Source organism: Mercenaria mercenaria, chromosome 3, assembly GCF_021730395.1.
Source record: "Mercenaria mercenaria strain notata chromosome 3, MADL_Memer_1, whole genome shotgun sequence".
In the NCBI taxonomy this organism is placed as follows: Eukaryota; Metazoa; Mollusca; class Bivalvia; order Venerida; family Veneridae; genus Mercenaria; species Mercenaria mercenaria.
In genome coordinates, this window is record NC_069363.1 from 51,433,680 (window position 1) to 51,453,515 (window position 19,836).

Sequence of the window (19,836 nt, forward strand, 5' to 3'; positions counted from 1 at the left end):
CATTTCATAACCTTTCTTCAAACCAATTGTTATTGTTATTGATTGCATCTTATGCTTCCAAAGGTTCGTGTTCAGACTTTATTTCCAATCTTTTTTTCTAAAGATATAATATGTATTGTGTTTGTCGTTAATCTAAGTAAACAAAGCAGAGAGTCCAGGTGTAACAAGTGTTGGGAAAGTGGATCGCAAGTCCTATTGCAGTTCTAATACATAATTATGACATTTAGTTGACACAAAGTCTTACTGAGGTCGATTAATTCATTTAAGGTAAACTGAAAATACGGATAATGTGTTTATAAAATTCTGATGTATATATAGTACTACATACGTGCAATGTTACATTGTCCTTGGTTTCTGTATTTACAAACAACTAAGGCATCAATTAACCTTCATCTCACCTGTTTATACTTTCAAATGTTTCTTCTGTCAGTTGCAGAATATTGAAAATGCATTGCTGTTGTGTGCAGTAATTACTTGAAATAACGTTATTGTCATCTGATTAGTTTGGAGGTTTTTCTTGGTACGTTTTACGTCTGCTTTACCTATTTACTGTCTGCGTAGAAAATTGCATGCTCTATATAACCTGCACTGAAATTTCAGCATGTCTTTGTTTTTGTCCTTCGTAATTTATGATTTTCATACTGTCATGGTACTTAGTAACTGTTGGTTTGTCTATACGCGTTTATAAATGGTTCGAAACAAAACTCTTAGAATTTCCTTAAATGGTTTTTGTTTTTATTATGTTGACTTTGTTCAAGTATTGTTCTTGTAAACGTCAATCATATTCATACGTCAATCATATTGAATTCATTACATACACTGATGCTATTACATTATTTGAACTTAGCGGTTCCTAGCGGGTCTTTGCTCTTGTTTTATATGGGAACGTGTTAATAATTTTGCAGTTATAGAACTGGCTGCTGCAGAAATGCAAGATGACATATATACATTAACATTCTTAAGAAAAGTATGGATTTTCTGTTTTAAATTTGTTGTTTATGCTATATATTAGAGTGCAAGGAAGTTGACGGCATATTACGAGAGGATATCAGTTAAACAAACAATGTAATCTAGACAGAATTATTTGGAACAGAGAAAGCAACCAAACTTATAATAGCAGATTTGGATTGAGTAAAGTGAAAACTAAAACCCCACTCGCCCTCCATGCCCCCTCACCGGCTTAATGTATCTGATCCAGAAATAGGTAAATTTCGATGCCTGGTGACCCCATGTTTTTTTGGTATCATTTGAAAGAGTTGTGTCTGCAGAAACAAGAATTAGTCAATAAAGTGACTATAAATAATATGCACGAATCACAACAGACATATTTTTTGACTGTGAAATGATAAATCTTACACTGTAATAACTGGATCTCTATGGAAGTATCACTGAAGACTGTAACTGTATTTATTTATTTGGGTTTTACGGCGCACCAACACAGTATAGGTTATATGGCGCCAAACAGGACTACAAATTTTGGTTCCACGTCTCATTTACATCGAAATAAAAACATGAGGTATGGAAGCAAAAAGTGAAAAATAAAAATTCTGTAACATATTTTTGTAATGTAATTTATATTTTCTTTTTCAGTAGACAATACACTTTCACATGATACCAAAATTATACGAGCTTACCAGGCATCAGCATTTGATATATTTTGATAGCATTGTTATATAAAACTTGCTTATTTGTGGATCCGATACCTTAAGTGGACAATGAGACTGTCTTACTGAAACGAGACAAGACCTTTAATACATATATTTGCAATTTATTTATAACTTACATACTTGAGATGCTCTGTGACAGTGATACAATGGACTTTATATGGTTGCCCCATTGATTACGTTGACATATATGCACTGACACACGCATGTGCGTTGATCAGTTTAAACATCTGTGATGCATTTAGGCTTTCTTATGTGGTTTTCATTTATAAATGCTCGTACGTTATTTATCTTTACTTGCATTTTTCATTCTCATGTTCGGTTAATAATTATTTTTTACAAATATTTACAGATAGGGACACACCGATTTCACTGACAAAAGCATTTCTAAAAATATCAAGTGATACAACATGTCGTTGAAAAAGTGCACGCAAACATAACGTAAAGCAAAGCAAGTCATTGACATCATAATGACATAAGTAACAAACATGCTTCGTTTTGTTATACATGTATCTATATAAGATGAAACTGCTAATGTTACTTGCATTGAGAGTGTAAGTATTTTTTCATGAATTTTATAGTTTTGCTTATTATATAACTAATACACAACTTATATGGGGTTATGATACCGTAATGTAATGTGGATTGGCAATACCTGCAAACTGCTGGCCGAACTATTTTCTAAAGCTTGCCCTGTGTTGTGTGATACATCGATTTCTCCTTTTACAATGTGTGTATTTAAATAGCTATGAATTGCGCCGGTGCGACCAAACAAATACCGAACATAGTCTCAAAACTGCAAAGTGCTCATGGCTTAAATGTCATGTTACGGCTGTAAAAAGTATCCCCATACATGGATTCAGTGTTGTTATAGTTTCTGGCCCTTTGGGATCACGGAGTCCATTCAACATATGTGTAATACAGCTCCGTTTAAACCGGTGCTAGAGGGCGTGAGAGGTGTTGCACATTTCATTACCTCTTGTGAACAGACTCAATCAAACCGAGTCCGAGTCTGCTATTATTCTTCTTGTTTGCATTCTTTGCTTCCAAAGGATTTTTTTACAGATTTTATTTACACTTACTATTCTGTCAGTGCCATCCAAAACGATATTTTCTGTATTGTACAACTGTTTAGACTTCGAGTCTCAACTTTCGTATTATGAAGACCCTAACTTGGGTCACATGTCGATAAAGAATTTATGATGCATCGTTAAATCAGTATAATGATGTTGTTAAGAGTAATGTGCCGTGAATAACAATGAGACTTTAAAGAACATGCTTTATGAATGGGTATCAATAAGTAGTGTAGTGAAAACCGTTTAATACGTGTAGAAAGATAGCTACATTGGTGTAGCTTTTCTTTATTTGAATACCAACAGCTGCTTTTTATCATCATGCATATCTATTATATGAAAAATGAGTATCTCATAGAATATTTCATGAATAGTCTGTGTTATTCGAACATATTCTGAACCTTACAAATTCAAATGAATGATAAATTTACGGAACTCATAAATAAAAGATTTGAGTCATTATAAAACTATACAACTGTACAGTATATTAAAGAGACACTATTTTGCAGCCTTTAGGCCATGGATAGTAAGACTCCAAAAGTGTTGTTCTATGCTGAGGGATGATGTGAAGGTTGTTTTGACCAGATTGATAATTCAAGCAAACGAAGACCAGTGGCAAAATTTATCGAATCATACACGTATTAAGGTCTACGTAACGTTTTAGGAAGTGGTTTTAATCAGATTGAAGAAAATCGATCACCAGTGCTAATGTGGGCTCTCCATCAGATTTCCCCAGGCGTTAATGATATCAGAAACGCGGAGAATGCAAATTAACACTAATTAGCGTACATTTATTGGGATTTTTTAATAAATGCATTGATTTTAGGAATGATTTATTATAACAAAGCACGAATTATCAACGATTTCCCAGGTTTAGCCTTATCTCTGTTTTCTTTTCTGTTTCTCAAAGTAATTCGTTGAAGCAAAGATTTCTGCAATGACAAATACTGGCATCATTTTCTTTCGATAAATTTATTTATTTGTGTCCAGACAAATGAATACCTACAATTAATTTAACTTATCATTTCTATTAATCAAATTCATTTCTCTTAATTTGGGAGATTAGTATACGATATTAAGTTAATTTAACCAGTTATGTTCTATTTTGCACCATTTGTATCGCATTTTGATATTTCATTTGAAAATTAACCTAATCAGAAGTAATATATGTCAGGAAGGTTTAGCATTCAGGCTGATATTTTTGAGCTGATGCCTCACAGGCAGCTTTCTTCTAGAAAGGCATGTACACAAACAAATCATTTAATTTAATCAATTTACTTTTGGTTGTTATATACAATATACACGTCCGCGTGTTTATGTATGGTTAGTAAATGACCTCGTTGAGAGCACGGACAATTACGCATATGGTTACCTATGACAGACCAAGAAAGGGTCATACTTTTTCAGTCAGCTCTAGTTATACATAATAATAATAATGCTTTAAGAACAGGATGGGTATCTTTTTTTAGGGGACTTATGATTAACAATACGAATAAAACACTCTTGAGTATTCTAAATGGCAACCTAGCTATTACTGACCCGGATAAAGGTAAGGATTTGAAATTTAAAGATGATGCAGAAGAGTACAATTCGGGAGCCTTCGTCATTGGCATTTGTATTAACATCTTGGCATTGCTGTAAATATCTGTCTGCTTCATTTTATGTCAGTAGACACAATTTGGCATAATAGTCTCTCTTGATTCAGTTTTATGTCTTAACGCTGCACAGGTCTAGCAATATTAAACCAAACTGAGTACAGTTAACTGTTTATCGATTTTAAAGTCGTTTCCAAGTAAGCATTAAGAGTCTATACTTTCTATTGCGAAAAGACGTACACAAATGCCCAGAAGGCATTCTAATATAATTGTCTACTTATATTACATGTGTAATGTTGAGGTTTGCTTTAGGTTTAAGTTGCAAACTGAAGCAGCGTTAAAAAACTTTGTCTTATTAAATAAAGTCATCATAGAATATTGCTATCCCATTTTGAATCAGTTTCATTTTTCTCGTTTGAAATTTTGTCGGAAAAAATATGTTCTGTATTTCAAAACTCTGCATATCGTAGCCGTGATTGAATCATGTCCGCTCTTCAAAATAATTTAATGCTCTTTTTTTTTCGCTTTTTTTTGTTGTGTAACTTGTGTATGTCCGAGCATTTCATCAGACGGATACAGTTATAATAAGATACTCCTCAACATTCCACCTGCACGTGGTTCAGACACGTGTAAAGCAGATAAAACGTACTTTTCTTTGACGGTACAATAGTTCTATAGCTTGTTATATAATAGATGTTGAATTCCATGAATGTTGGATAACATTCGCCTCTGTATCAGTCAATTAATACATTGCTAATTAACATCAAAGGAAAAGTTATCATGTTTGAATTGTGTTGAGTTTTCCGTTGTATCCCGTACTTCATTTTATCATACAACATCTACTCATTTACATTTAATAGTCTTCTAAATCTTATATTTTAATTCATTAACAAGATTTTGTTGATCAGAATTGATATGGTATGGGTACAAAAATGTGAAGTTTTACTGCCTATGAGTCCTTGGTTTCATTAAACAATATACCTGTATTAATTTTGCACTCATTTGAATTGTGTTTAGACCATCAAGATACTAATAACTAGACGGACAAACTTTTCGATTGTACTCACCTCGCGAAAAGTGAAGAAAAGTGACGATACTTTCCGTTTGCACTCACCCATACTACTCGAAGTAAAATCGATACCAGTTGTAGAGTTAAACTATCAATATTCAGGCAGTGAAGTGAATTCCAGAGAATATTAAAACTACAAACAAGACAGTAAAGGTCGACAGTAAACGAATGGTAACAGTGAGATGAATAACAAAATTAAGTCCTTCTCAAGATGAGTAATATCCAGTATCCACCTAAAATCGACAATAAGATAAATATTAACCTAAAATTAACAATACAGTCAATACCAATATAACAAGCACCCACCAGATGTCAACAATATAGAAAATATCCACTAATGTCATTAAAATAACAAAAATCCACATCAAGTCATAAAAATGACAAATAACCACCTAAAATAAACGAAATGACAAATATCCACCAAAAGTCATAGAAATAACACATATCCACATAAAGCCATCAAAATAACACCTGCTATCTTAAATTGACATTATGACAAATATTGACCTGCATTCAAAGAATGCACCTAAACAAAGACTATATTTTTTTTCTAAATCAATGCTAAACTCCATGATACAACAAATCGTAGGGTACGGCACTATCCCCTCGATGTTTGTTCCAGTAAGTACGACGGATACTAGACTAAATAGAAAATAAGAGAAATATCCGCCTAGAGACGAATATAAATAATCAGCTTAAAGTCTGCAGTAAGACAGATACCATACCGAATATGACAATTTGTACTAAAGTCTCTTGTATCAGGAAAACCTTAAGATACATGCAAAAAGTATTGAAACAATTGATAAAGCTTTCGTTACTATGGAGACAAACTTAACTAGATTACTTTTCTTAAGAGAAATGTTGTAACTGTACTTCCCCCGCATTTTCATTCTCAGCTGTTGTTACAAACTTCTATTTATGGCTAAATCTGACGAAAAAGAGTTTCATAAATGTCAATGGTAAACGGAGAAAATAGCTTCAAATTGAATATTCATACCAAGTCTATGCACATCATCAGTTCTTATTGCAAAATCAATAATAGGAATAGGAGGATTACATCGACTTGACATGCGTTTGTTTCAAAATAAGAAGTTTAACCAGAAGAAGACAAAGAAATAACTCGTACTTCATATTTTATAGACGGTATTTATAAATGTAAGCAACATTCTATCTATGTGCATTTATGCGTTGCTGTTTGTGTTAATCGCCGGTCCATAGTTTATATAGTATGACCAGTCTAAAATCAACGCATGTTTACTGGGCTAATAACTCTTAAAATAGAAAAAAAAAGACTGTGAATATTAATTTCTGATGTCATATGATAATACGCGTATTGAATGCCTTGCCGGTCAATAGTCAAAACTATTGACGTTCGGACCGTTGGACAGTTTCGACTATATTTAAAAAGTGAATATTATGAGAGTCCTCAAGCTAAAAAGCTTTTGATGTTTGGTATAAGAATGAGAGCAAAGTTGTTTCAAATATTAAGGTTGGTAAGCCATGAGTATGGTCTGAGCAGTATCGATGTTCTTAAGCCAACAAAACAAACAAGCAATTTTGCTGCATTCATGATGAAGGCAATATGTTTGAATACTTCTAGAATTCCGGCTGACGGTTTCTCAGAAGGGGTGTAATTATGTCATTGTATTGTTATGTAATCAATATCATTTAATCAATAAGCCGGACTTAAGCTAAAGTTATTTGTCTCTAGGGCCAACATTCGAGCGTTTTCCTAATGTTTATGTCTTTGTGTGGATAGGATACGTTATGAATATTCATGTTTATAAACCTTTACTTGACGAACAAAGCACTTTTAGTTTGTAATTTACATATGTTGTACATGTCATTGCCTCTCGTGAACAGACTCAGTCAAACCGAGTCTGTATTGTTATGCTTACTTGAGTTCTATGCTTCTAAAGGGTATATTTTATAAATTTGTTTGTAGAAGATCTAGTTATCTCAGCATATGTTTTTCATAATGACCAGACTGGGGTTCTTGTTGCAGTTCCGTTAAACATAACCGATGGTTGTGTTACACACAACAATTTTAATCTTCATGTTGCTTGTGTTAAGATTTTAGGGTCATAGGTCGCCAATATTGATGTAGATTACCTATCTAATACAATCACTACATACTTGTACGTTTACCGAGTCCTTGGTTTCTATGTTTACTACATCTTGCATCAATTAACCTTTCCTGTTTACGCTTTCAAACGATTTATCTGCCAGATGCACAATATTTGAAATACTTTGCTTCTGTCTGATGTACTTTCTGGAAATATCGTTATCTAGATTGTTGTGTCATTTGGTCTGTTGAATACTTTTCTTGATGCATTTTGCTTGCATTTGCCGTCTGTAGTTCCTGATGTTTTATACGACTTTTACAGAGAATAGCTAGTCCAACTTCAATAAATACTGGGGTAATCATTAATGATGTCTTTGTGCGAAGGTATCTGTGGTGTCTTTATACGCATTAATAAATACACTTAGCTTAAAATTGTAACATAACTTGATATATGAAGTTTGCAATTTTCATTAAAGCTGCAGTGAGAAATCAGTCACATATTTAGATATGGGATATGCGTACATTTATTACTGACGTATCCGTAATGTATTGTGCAAGTACAGTGCATCTACCGCAGTTACGCTGTTTATTACCATGTAGTTTGAATACCGACTCTATTGTTATAGACTAGGCTTGGGTAAGTTAAGTAAGCACGTTGGTAAATTATCCTCCTTGATATATAGCTGTCATAGGGTTTGAACATCCGCTGATGTATTGGAATCATTTGTGCCTCTGACAAGCTGCTGGGTCAGGATTTGATCCATCTTTGCCTTGCTGTTCCCCAGCAATCGAGCTCGGTTCGTGATTTGTGAGTTTTAGTGTTGATGTCCAGTGCCGATTTAAATACTGAACAAAGTAAATTGAAACATTGCATATTAAGTGATACTTCGCTATTTTGTAACCATATTTAATAACATACATAATATATACATGTATCCATAATTTTGGAGTATTCGACTGACTTTACATTCAACTTTAGTTGTCTGATATTCATGTACATGTCAAAGCGTTAATTCCAACATTGGAACTCATTTCTTAAGCTAATGTGTTTATCGTAAGACGTCCCTATTCCTTGCTAAATCTTGTGAAGTCTTCAATCTTATAGTTAAGATATTTACAAAATCATTATGACGGGAACTCTTGGTCCAAATAATAGTCCAGCGTTGTTCAATTTAATATCGGGCTAGAAACCAGTGTGTAGGGCTTCAATACACTTTATTTTTCATGAAAATCAGATGAAAAATGTTATAAAAACGAAGAACTGCAAAATAAGTAGACGGGGCATCTACCATATGAACTGCCTAAGCACGGTTTTTACTGAGGCGGCAATGAACTCTGTATTACCTTTCTTTAATCATGTTTGAAGTGACTGAAGAGCACATCTACTTATATTATTACCATGAGTGAATTATGGTCTCAAGGTTTTCCAGATGTATTTCACTTCTTTCTATCTCATTTGCATAGGTTTTACCACAGTTTGTGATACTTTAAAATAATCAGTATCGTGATTCGGAGTCCTCAGAATAAAGATTATTCATTGAATTGTGTTTTAACACTTTCAATACCACCCCCTTTATTATTGTGTTAGGATAACATTTCTGTTTTTGTTTTCCTTTTTGGTTTGAAAGCATCTTAATTTCAGGAGACTTTTGTTGGTTTTCCACATTGTTACAATTACATTCAATATCCTTGATTAAACATGTTAACAATAACGCATCTGTCGCCATCAGGTTTTGTTTCTTCATGTTTTGAATGAATTGGTGATATTTCTAGTGATAAAGCATCAGCATTGATCACTGGAATATATATTTTTATTTTAGCCAAACATGAGAATATGTTGTTTAAACAAATAGATTGAATATGAATATAAATTTGTGAAACAAAATTTACTATGATATATACAATGGAAAATGTATTGCCACGCCAGTTTGTAAGCTTGTTTGTGTCTGGAATTTAAAATAAGTCTTGTCAATTCCTTAAATTGTACAGTTTGGCTTGTTATATAAATGTAGCACAATTATATCTTCAAAGGTATTAGCAAGAATGTTTTAGGGATTCTGTTCCTTTTCATAAAACAGTTCTTTTGATATTTTCCTGTTTCAATGACTTAATCAGAGATATATGACAAGATATATAATTTCTAAATTCTATTTAAACTCATTTAAGTACTAAAAGGCAGAGTTTTATGAAAATTGTAGATGACGAAAAGCAGATTCAAGATAATGTATTGTTTTGCAATTATATCGTTTACTTTAATATTCTTGTTGATATTCAAAACTACTTGAAAACATATCTTAATTGGATCTAGCAGTGATAATAGTAAATCGTTTGCCGTGCAAGTGTGCGTTGCGTTCCGTTAATTAGTCACATAAATATAAGGATCTTTTAACGGATGAGAGAAAACTGATTATTCTTCTGTACATCTTGATTTTCTGTCGAGTTAACGTATGTTGAAATCAGATTTATAACGTATGCTAAAGGGTCATTTTGACATTTTTTGTGTTCAAATCAGTTTTTACCTTACCTCCAAAATAGTCATATTGACCAGTGTTATTTGTTTTCTAAAAGTATAGCTTTTCCCTTTTAGAGTTGAGGCATATGTAGACGTTGATGGTAAGCGTTATTTTAAAGGGGTCATACATTGTTTTACCGTATGCCAAAAGAGCCATTTCGACCTTTCCATAAATAATTAATTCAGTATGATATATCATGTGAAATTGTCGGAACGTCTTTGATTCTGATAAATTATGCCAAAAGTGTCAGACTAATGTTTAAATGCAATCCTCTGTTTAAACGGCAAAACTGCAAATCACATTTAAGAGTACTAAAACATTAGTTTTCATTGAGTAGCGTGCTTGATGCATTTCTCTTTAGAACTATTGATCAGAAAGTTGACAGCTTGGATTTATCACGACAGAAATATCCGGAATACTTTGACATGGGATCATATTGATTGAGATTTAAAGTGAGATTGTCTGATTGAAATATATCATACTGTGTTTGAATATAGTCAAACCTCGTAAGTTAGAACACTTTCAGATATATTTTAACCCCTACCCTGCTAAATTTCTATAGTTAACCTGTCCATCTTTCAATTTGGGCAATACCATTTATTAGTAGAAGTAAACCATTTAGTCTACAAAGCGCCTAGGTTGCATGAGTCTTGTCTGGGAACTAATTACATGGAGGCGTTTGTATCATTTATTGTGCAATACTAATATAGACTTAATGAGGCTAGGTGATAATGCAATTTGCAGTTGTTAGGAACGTTTGTTACGTAATCAGGCAAGCCCAAATTAAAGTTTGATAATAGCATACTCCTCACAATAATAGTTTCATATGGCAAAATCCTGTTTTGTGTTATTGTCTTAATCAATTATTAACCGTCTACTTTCTTGAATTGTAAATGAAAATACATCCAGCTGAGACTTTTTACTACGGTATATTAAAAATGTATACGAAAATGTTAAAGCCAAAGGGCGAAGCAAAGCTCTTACAGGCACGTCTTACAAAAGCTCCCGAAGAAAAAACTTAAAGGCAAGAAAAACGGGGTATTTTCACATTTTCATATACATGTATATCCAATTGAAAGCTTTCATAAATTGTATCTTCGGTAACTGTTTAAGTTTGATCCTTTTACTTCATTGCGATAACAGAGAAAATAATGTCAGCACATGATTCTATTGAATTAGTGTTGTTTATGACTCTTTTGACCTGGCACTGTCGTTTCGTTTATTGAAAGAGGCATTTACTGATACTCAGTTTGCTCTCCGATTTCATTTTTGGTTGCGGGGTTATCCCGCTACCAAATTTAAGTGTATTTCTTACAATCATATAACATCTTTATTTGATTCCAAATTACATCCAAAGGATGTTCACGTGCTTCACAAAGTAGTCCCATTCATGAGCAATGCGGATGAATTATCAATGATCAAGCAGTTTTTATTCAAGCTCTGTCCATTCACACTGACCATTTAGATTATACTAGATCTATCAAAGATAAGGTATTCCAGCCCATCAGTTATATCACTGACTCCCAGCTGTCAATTTTGATAAGTTCATGTAAAGTCAGGCAGAGTTAATCTTAGGCATTAGGCATATTTTATTCTTATACATGTATATTTATAGATTGGCATTTAAACAGAAAATAAATCTAGCAGAACCCGCAACCATCAGACATCTCAAGACTTTGATTATCTCTCAGATTATTATTTGGATATAGCAGAACTTTTATTTCAACCGCTTCTTCTCTGAGACAATGACAGGGAACTAAATGATCATAATAGCGACCAGAGTCCCACATGAAATATTATAGAATTTTTCAGTGACCTTGATCAATTTGTATGGTGATATAAATATGACACGCAGGTCACTTTACATGACTGGAAAACACACAGAAGTGTTTCAATCTTTTTTTCCACATATATATATATTTAGACATTTATGCTTCTACTGGACAAATCCCATAAAATGACATCTCGAGTATTTAAGGGCCGTATTCTTCTTAAATGATTGCGTTTCATACATATATTACTCTTTGCCCGTAAAATTATTTTCCTATATCACATTTGACGCACTGACGTACATGCTTGCATTCATTTCTTTCTGACCTTCTTTCTATGTTAACAAATTTGCTAGCTCTAGTCCGTATATTCTCCAGTATGAACGCAAAAAAGTTATTATCCGGTTATTATCAGTTTGGAGAACTGCACATAGATTCTAATTAAAACATACCAAAACACCATTCATTACCATACATAACTGATTACATGGTTTTTCCGCGCTTAAAGATTCGTATTTATTCAGTCTAATGAGGATTTTTATATATATTTTCAGTATTGACAGTCGAGACAATCCGTTTCTTCCTGGTGGAGATCTCAGCAAAGAAGCAGACGACATCTTGAAAAAAGCAACAATTATTCGTGATACATTTATTCTTAAAGACGAAATTAACGCTGCTAAAAGAGCACGTGATCAAGAAGTTCGAAAAGCAGACGTTGACAAGACTGAGTCTGAAAATCAGACGTCTGTTAATCAGTCGCCTGTGAATGAATCTATCACACAACAAACAGTTTCTAACACTGAAAACGCAGTGGTACAAAATGCTTCACCAACAAATACGAGACCTAAAGAAAATGGACAAGTAGACACGGACAATTCTTTAACGCCCGGAAGTGTTGCGGTAGAAATTACAGACGACAATAAAAATAAAAAGAAACAACAGAAATGCTGTATAGTTATGTAGCACAACTTGAGTATCGGTGTATATTTATTTAAAAGTTATTTATCAGAGCTTTCATGATGGGCAAGAGGTGTTCTTTCAAATGTGCTAACCACGTGATTTTAAGTGCCAGTCGCGTTACAAAAGAAGAAATCTCGAGTGAAGATAATGTAACGTATGATTTTCATCCTAGAATAAATGTAAAAGAGTCATATTTCATATCTCTTTGATTAAGAAACCCATGCTTAAAATGCGGTGAAGGATTTAATTGGAAGAAACTGAAATTGTTTGGGCTTTCAAAATGGCGACTAGTTTCTGTTTTCGTTTGAAGACTTCTCTTTGCTTAGTTTCGAATTCGGTGCCTTTTACCTGTATGTCAAAGGTATTAATGAAATCCACAATTATCAGAATGTTATATATACGCAAAATAACATTCCTACTTTTGAGAAGTGACATGAAAGAGATGTAGAGAAACGCAATTCGCCATCAAAAAGAGCTCTAACGGGAAATAAGAATTAGATGGAATAAAAGATGGTCGTCTGGATAAAAGTAGTTAAAATGGCATTTGACTTTAATCATAAACATATGGCGTTCAAATGAACTGCTTTGTAATAGAAAATTCAGTCATGGTGTAATCGGTTTAGAAATGCTAACTGTTACATATTTTCTGTAAATGCTTTTGTCCACACATGTCTGTGTTCGTAATCCATACTTTGATGTTTGCTCATTCACCATTAAGGCAAAAAATAAGTTTGTTTCTTCCCTTTACCATGTTTACATGTAAATGCGATTTTGGTATTTCACATTTCATAACGTGTTTCGTCTTGATCTAGATTTTCATTCATTATGACCAATTAAAACGTTCGTTTCATAAAGCATCTAGCATAACTCTGTGATGCATTGACCATTTTATTGCTTACAGTATGTTAAGTCAATTATTATTACGAAACTATCTGTACTGAGAGTTACTTGAGAAAAATACACTACAATTGCGTCATTGTTGATTTGTGTGGAAAACACTCTGGAATTTATACCTGGATATATCATATTTTGAACCGTTGCCAGGATTGTTAAAATCCGGTTTAACACCAAAGCCATGGCACAAAACACAGCAATACTAATACACTGGCAGAGAAGAAATGATAATGTTGGGCGAAGAAACTGACATAAAACAGATTACGAAGCATTCCGTGTTTTATGTTTAGCTTGTTATTTAGCAGTTGTTATTTTATTGCAGCTAAAGTTAAACTGTTTATGTCATATTTCATCCAGCATGAACATTAATCGGGCTATTTTTGTATGAAATCTGAGAAAATTCTGCTATCTAAAGTGCTCAACTATGTCTGACCATGACGTTAATTCAAATGAATGAAAATATCATAATGTTTCAGTCACAGAAAAAAACAATACAACAGTAAGCCGATAACTCTGAAACTAATGATTGATCGGTCGATATTAATGGTAACATACATGCAGGACAAGAAAGTACATTTGTATTTGTCATTAGTCGAATTGTAATTAGCCAGAAATTTTTATTACACTTAACTTGTCAGATAAAAGCAGAAAGCGACAGATATATAAACTAAGATTAGAAACGATCATTACAATTTAGAAAGACAAAAATACAATTGTATGTTTTAATTCAGCGCATATATGTGATGCACTAGTGTGCTCATTGTAAAGTCAAAACATAGTTGAACACTTTAAACAAAGAAACATTTTGTCACTTTATCACCCTGTTATTCTTACCAATTTAACTCTCTGAATAAGTACGTGTAAGAATTGTACTTAGATAATTTCAGTTTTGTATTTGTGAATACTAGTATACGATTTGAAACAACAGTTCGCATCTTGGTCAAATAATTAAACTATTTACTTGCATTTTAGTAAAACATAACGTATGAATACTAGTCATAGCAACGTTTGTTTAAATATCTAATTTGCGTGCCATTAAGTACATACCACACAATCTTACAAAATGTAATGTGTAACCTTTGGATAACATATATGATAAAAGGCTTTTGACACGTATTAAATAAGTAAATTTTTGATGATAGGTTCATCACAAAGACGTACAAACACATTATATGAAATTATTAAGTTTCTATGCTACAAGTTCATACATATCACAAAGGTTTGAAAGACTGGAGCACAAAACCATGGCTACGTACGGGCAGTATCGTACTGGAAGCTATATATATATATTTAAGGAAATATACTTCGAAACAAAATTGTACCTAAGCAAACGTAATGAAAAATTACAAAAAGCAACGTTCATAAGAAATTTTTCAAAGTAAGTATTGACTATAACATGCAGCTCATTTCTCTATGTTAAAATTGTCATTTTTGCGTTTTATGTATATATAAAATGTTATTTATTTGTTAGCTTTTGAAATTAATTCATCATTATATATAGGTACAAAGGTATTAGCTACATGTCAGTTGTTATCATTTTATGAAGAAAACAATCAAACAAATACAATTAAGTATGATGCATAATTAACAGACATTTATGCTTTTGGTCTTCATTTGACTATTTTTGCTACAAAAGCTTTTTCAAATTATTTCGGTCTGAAACGTATTTATATTTTCAGCAGCTTCAATAAGTTTCTGACATTGTGCATGCGTAAGACTTTTTGAATTTTTCAAGGACAACATTTGTTTTATTGCAGACAATATCATTGTCAGACTTTAAAGCACTTATTGCATTACAAATGATGAATTGCTGTAACACAAAAACTATGCTTCTCTTTACCAGTAATCGACATTCATTTATTTTTGCGAAGGGGTTGGTCAAAGTGTTCATGGATAAAATGTTCAGTAAAATATAAGTTATCCCTTTAGAGTGCTTGTGACGATTAACTTCCAATTTGTGAATCATGTCTCCCTAGACGAGGTCACATACACTCGAAATTTTCAAAGTACCTTTCTTATTAATGTATGATACCACGTTCAGCAAATTTACCCCTCGATAAAATGATGAGTGTCATGTTGATGTATGGAATTTATTTTACAGCATATTGCTTTAAGCATACATGCATTTGTAGTTCATTTTATGAACTTGAAGTTCTATAATCAATTACTTTATTCACATTACGTGTTTCCTAAGACATCGATTGATATACTTGAATATTGCTTATTAATATATCATTAAAAACAATGATCTGATTTAAGTCTTGATATCGTTGATCCGTCGGTAATACAAGGATTTCAGCTTGAGGCTATAGATTGTGATATCGACAGTATGAATTTTGATGCCTTCGAAGTCCAAGATAGATACATTTAAAGATCATGCCATGTCATGTATGTTACTTCTTTGAGAAAAATCTTCGTTTTGATGGTCCAAATTTGGATCGTTAAAATGTAAGTAATGATAAATTCACTACAATTTTGTCTTCGAACACCTTGAACAACCCTCTTAAACATTTTGTGACCAAGTATTCAAGAGTATAAACCTCATATGTTAATCAAGCCACTGAAACGCCATTGTTCGCCATTTTGATGTTACAAAATATAAATTTTTATCAACAAAATAAAATCAGATAAATTCGGCTAAAAAGGGTTAGTTTTATTCTTTATTACCTTAACAAGTTGCTTGTAATGTGTTATTTGATATCCAATATCTCTTGATAACATTTTAACAGACCTTGTCTTACACACTTCACGAAGTGTTTTATGTTTGTTAAATCTATTATTGACATTATTCTGAAGCTTTTGTCTTCAGGTGACGTTGGATCTTAAATGTACTTCTCTTCATAATTTCAAACCTGTACTTTGTTAATAAAAAATGTAATGTTACATGGTGGTAAAAATGACGAAATTGCAAAAAGGCTAAACTATTTTTGTTGAGCACATTGCATAACGATTGCTTTAATTCTTGATTCTAAAATCCGACTTTGAGTCCGTACTAACAGCATTCAGTTTTATTGAAGTTACATAATTACATGGATCCAAGTACGACTTTTCGAACAATTATGAGAGAAAGTTATGACATTTTACAAACTGTTCATAAAAAGTATAGATTTTCAATGTAACCGCTTTCAGAATTTTTGGGCGTGTTTTACATTCTGTCAAAAGACATTCTCATCCATCAGATTGGCTCATATTCATGAGACAAGCTTCTGTTTTATTTTTATTAGCTCATCTGTCACGTAGTGACAGGGTGAGCTTTTGTGATCGCATTTTGTCCGTCATCCGTCCGTCCGTTCACATTTTTTGTGAACACAATAGAGACCACATTTTGCAATCAATTTTAATTAAACTTGCACACAACTTGTATTGGCGTAATATCTTGGTTCCTTTCGAAAACTGGCCAGATCCCGTCATGGGTTCCAGAGTTATGGCCCCTTAAAGGGTCAAAATTTGCTATTTTAGCTTGTGTACACGATAGAGACCACATTTTGCAATGGATTTTAATCAAACTTGCACACAACTTGTATTGGCATATTATCACGGATCCTGTTGAAAACTGGCCAGATCCCATCATGGGTTCCAGACTTATGACCCCTTAAAGGGCCAAAATTTGTTATTTTGGATTATGAACACGATAGAGGCAACATTTTGCAGCGGATTTGAATCAAACTTGAACACAACTTCTATTGGCATAATATCTTAGTTCTTTTCAAAAAGTGGGCAAAATTTGTTATTTTTGCTTGTGAACACGAAAGAGGCCATATTTTGCAATGGATTTAAATCAAACATGCACACAATTTGTATTTGCATGATATTTCCTTGTTGGTTCCTTGCGTTAACTGGCCGGATCCCATCATGGGTTCCAGAGTTATGGCTCCTCAAAGGGCCAAAAGTTACTATTTTGGCTTTTGCAGCCTTATAGAGACTTCATTTATGGTTTGATCTGATACAAACTTGCAAAATATCTTTAACAACAATATATCTTGGATTTCATGATTAATCCGTCAGATCCAATCATAGGTGCCGGAGTTACGACCCCTGATTGACCCCTGAAACAGTCAAAATTTATTATTTTTTACCTTGTGAACATGATAGAAGTAACATTGTACATTCGATTTTAACCACACTTATACACGACTTAAGTCACAATAAGAAAACCGGCTAGATTCTCTCATGGGTTCTAGAGTTACTGCCCCTTCCTTATAGCCATATAGAGGTTTCACTTATGCTTTGATATGATACAAACTTGCATAAAAATTTCATCTCAATGATCTCTAGGCAAATTAGAAACTGCGTCATGTGGGGTAAAAAACTAGGTCACTGGGTCAAATCGGAGGAAAAGCTTGTTAACACCATTGACCCTATCTTTATGAAACTTGGTCAGAATGTTTATCTTGATGATTCCTAGGCGAAGTTTGAAACTGGGTCATATTGGGTCAAAAACTAGGTCACCCGCTCAAGTCAAAGGGAAAGCTTGTTAACACTCTAGAGGCCATATTTATACGCTATCTTCATGAAACTTCTTAAGAATGTTTATTTGATGATTCCTAGACCAAATTCGAAACTGGGTCATGTGGGGTGAAAACCTAGGTCACCACTCGTGTCAAAGGAAAAGCCTGTTAACACTGTAGAGGCTACATTTATGACCCTATCTTCATGAAACTTGGTCAGAATGTTTATCTTTTATCAAAAGCTAAGTTTAACAGGTGAGCGATATAGGAGCATCATGACCCTCTTGTTCATTTATTTGGTGAGCGCAGCGGCAATTACAGCCAATAGGGTGTTCCTATATTCGACCCGCCGATCTAAGAGCATTTCTTGCTAAAATGAATAAGTATAATACAATAGGGTTATTATAATAATAGCTCAATCTGGGATGCTGTATTCGGCTCGAGTGGATTTTGTCAGATCGGATCCTTGCAAAATCCACGAGAGCCGAATACATAATCCCAGATCGAGCTACTGTTGTAATGACCCTTTTATTATATACCTCAGTCATTTTGTTTGTTGTTTTGTTTGATCGAAAAAATGAACGTAATGATAATTATGCCCAATTCATTTCTGCATTCAGTGCAATATCTTATGCCAATACAATCATTGCGACCTTTTCTGCAAAAAGAATATTCCCACAGATTTAACGGAACAGTATGCTTTAACAATGTACATAGAAAAACTGACCTCCGCCGAATCGAAAAGAAGATGAAAGTACTTGCACGTTCCAGGAATTTCTAATTCTCGTTTTTAGCTCACCTGTCACGAAGTGACAAGGTGAGCTTTTGTGATCGCGCGGTGTCCGTCGTCCGTCGTCTGTGCGTCCGTGCGTGCGTCCGTCCGTAAACTTTTCCTTGTGACATCTCTAGAGGTCACATTTTTCATGGGATCTTTATGAAAATGGGTCAGAATGTTCATCTTGGTAAATTCTAGGTAAAGTTCGAAACTGGGTTACCTGCCGTCAAAAACTAGGTCAGTAGGTCTAAAAATAGAAAAGCCTTGTGACCTCTCTAGAGGCCATAATTTTCAATGGATCTTCATGAAAATTGGTCAGAATGTTCACCTTGATGATATCTAGGTAAAGTTTGAAACTGGGTCACGTGCGGTCAAAAACTAGGTCAGTAGGTCTAAAAATAGAAAAACATTGTGACCTCTCTAGAGGCCATATATTTCAATGGATCTTCATGAAAATTGGACAGAATGTTTACCTTGATGATACCTAGGTCAAGTTCGAAACTGGGTCATGTGCCTTCAAAAACTAGGTCAGGAGGTCTAAAAATAGAAAAACCTTTTGACCTCTCTAGAGGCCAAATATTTCACAAGATCTTCATGAAAATTGGTCAGAATGTTCACCTTGATGATATCTAGGTTTGGTTCGAAACTGGGTCACGTGCGGTCAAAAACTAGGTCAGTAGGTCTAAAAATAGAAAAACCTTGTGACCTTTCTAGAGGCCATATATTTCACAAGATCTTCATGAAAAGTGGTCAGAACGGTAACCTTGATGATATCTAGGTCAAGTTCGAAACTGGGTTACGTGCCGTCAAAAACTAGGTCAGTAGGTCAAATAATAGAAAAACCTTGTGACCTCTCTAAAGGCCATATTTTTCATGGAATCTATATGAAAGTTGGTCTGAATGTTCATCTTGATGATATCTAGGTCAAGTTCGAAACTGGGTCACGTGCGGTCAAAAACAAGGTCAGTAGGTCTAAAAATAGAAAAACCTTGTGACCTCTCTAGAGGCCAC

General features: G+C 33.6%; 1 protein-coding gene across 9 annotated transcripts in view; it reads left to right on the forward strand.

Moving 5' to 3' along the window:
- The window catches only part of LOC123525765 (uncharacterized), a 238,853-nt gene extending 222,607 nt beyond the window's left edge, over positions 1–16,246 (forward strand). For all 9 annotated transcript variants that reach the window (XM_053538484.1, XM_045304914.2, XM_053538480.1 and 6 more), the window contains one exon: positions 12,303–16,246. In XM_053538484.1, coding sequence (XP_053394459.1) covers positions 12,303–12,711 — 409 coding nt within the window. In that variant the 3' untranslated portion in view covers positions 12,712–16,246. The remainder of the gene's footprint in view (positions 1–12,302) is intronic.
- The last annotated feature ends 3,590 nt before the right edge of the window (positions 16,247–19,836 follow it).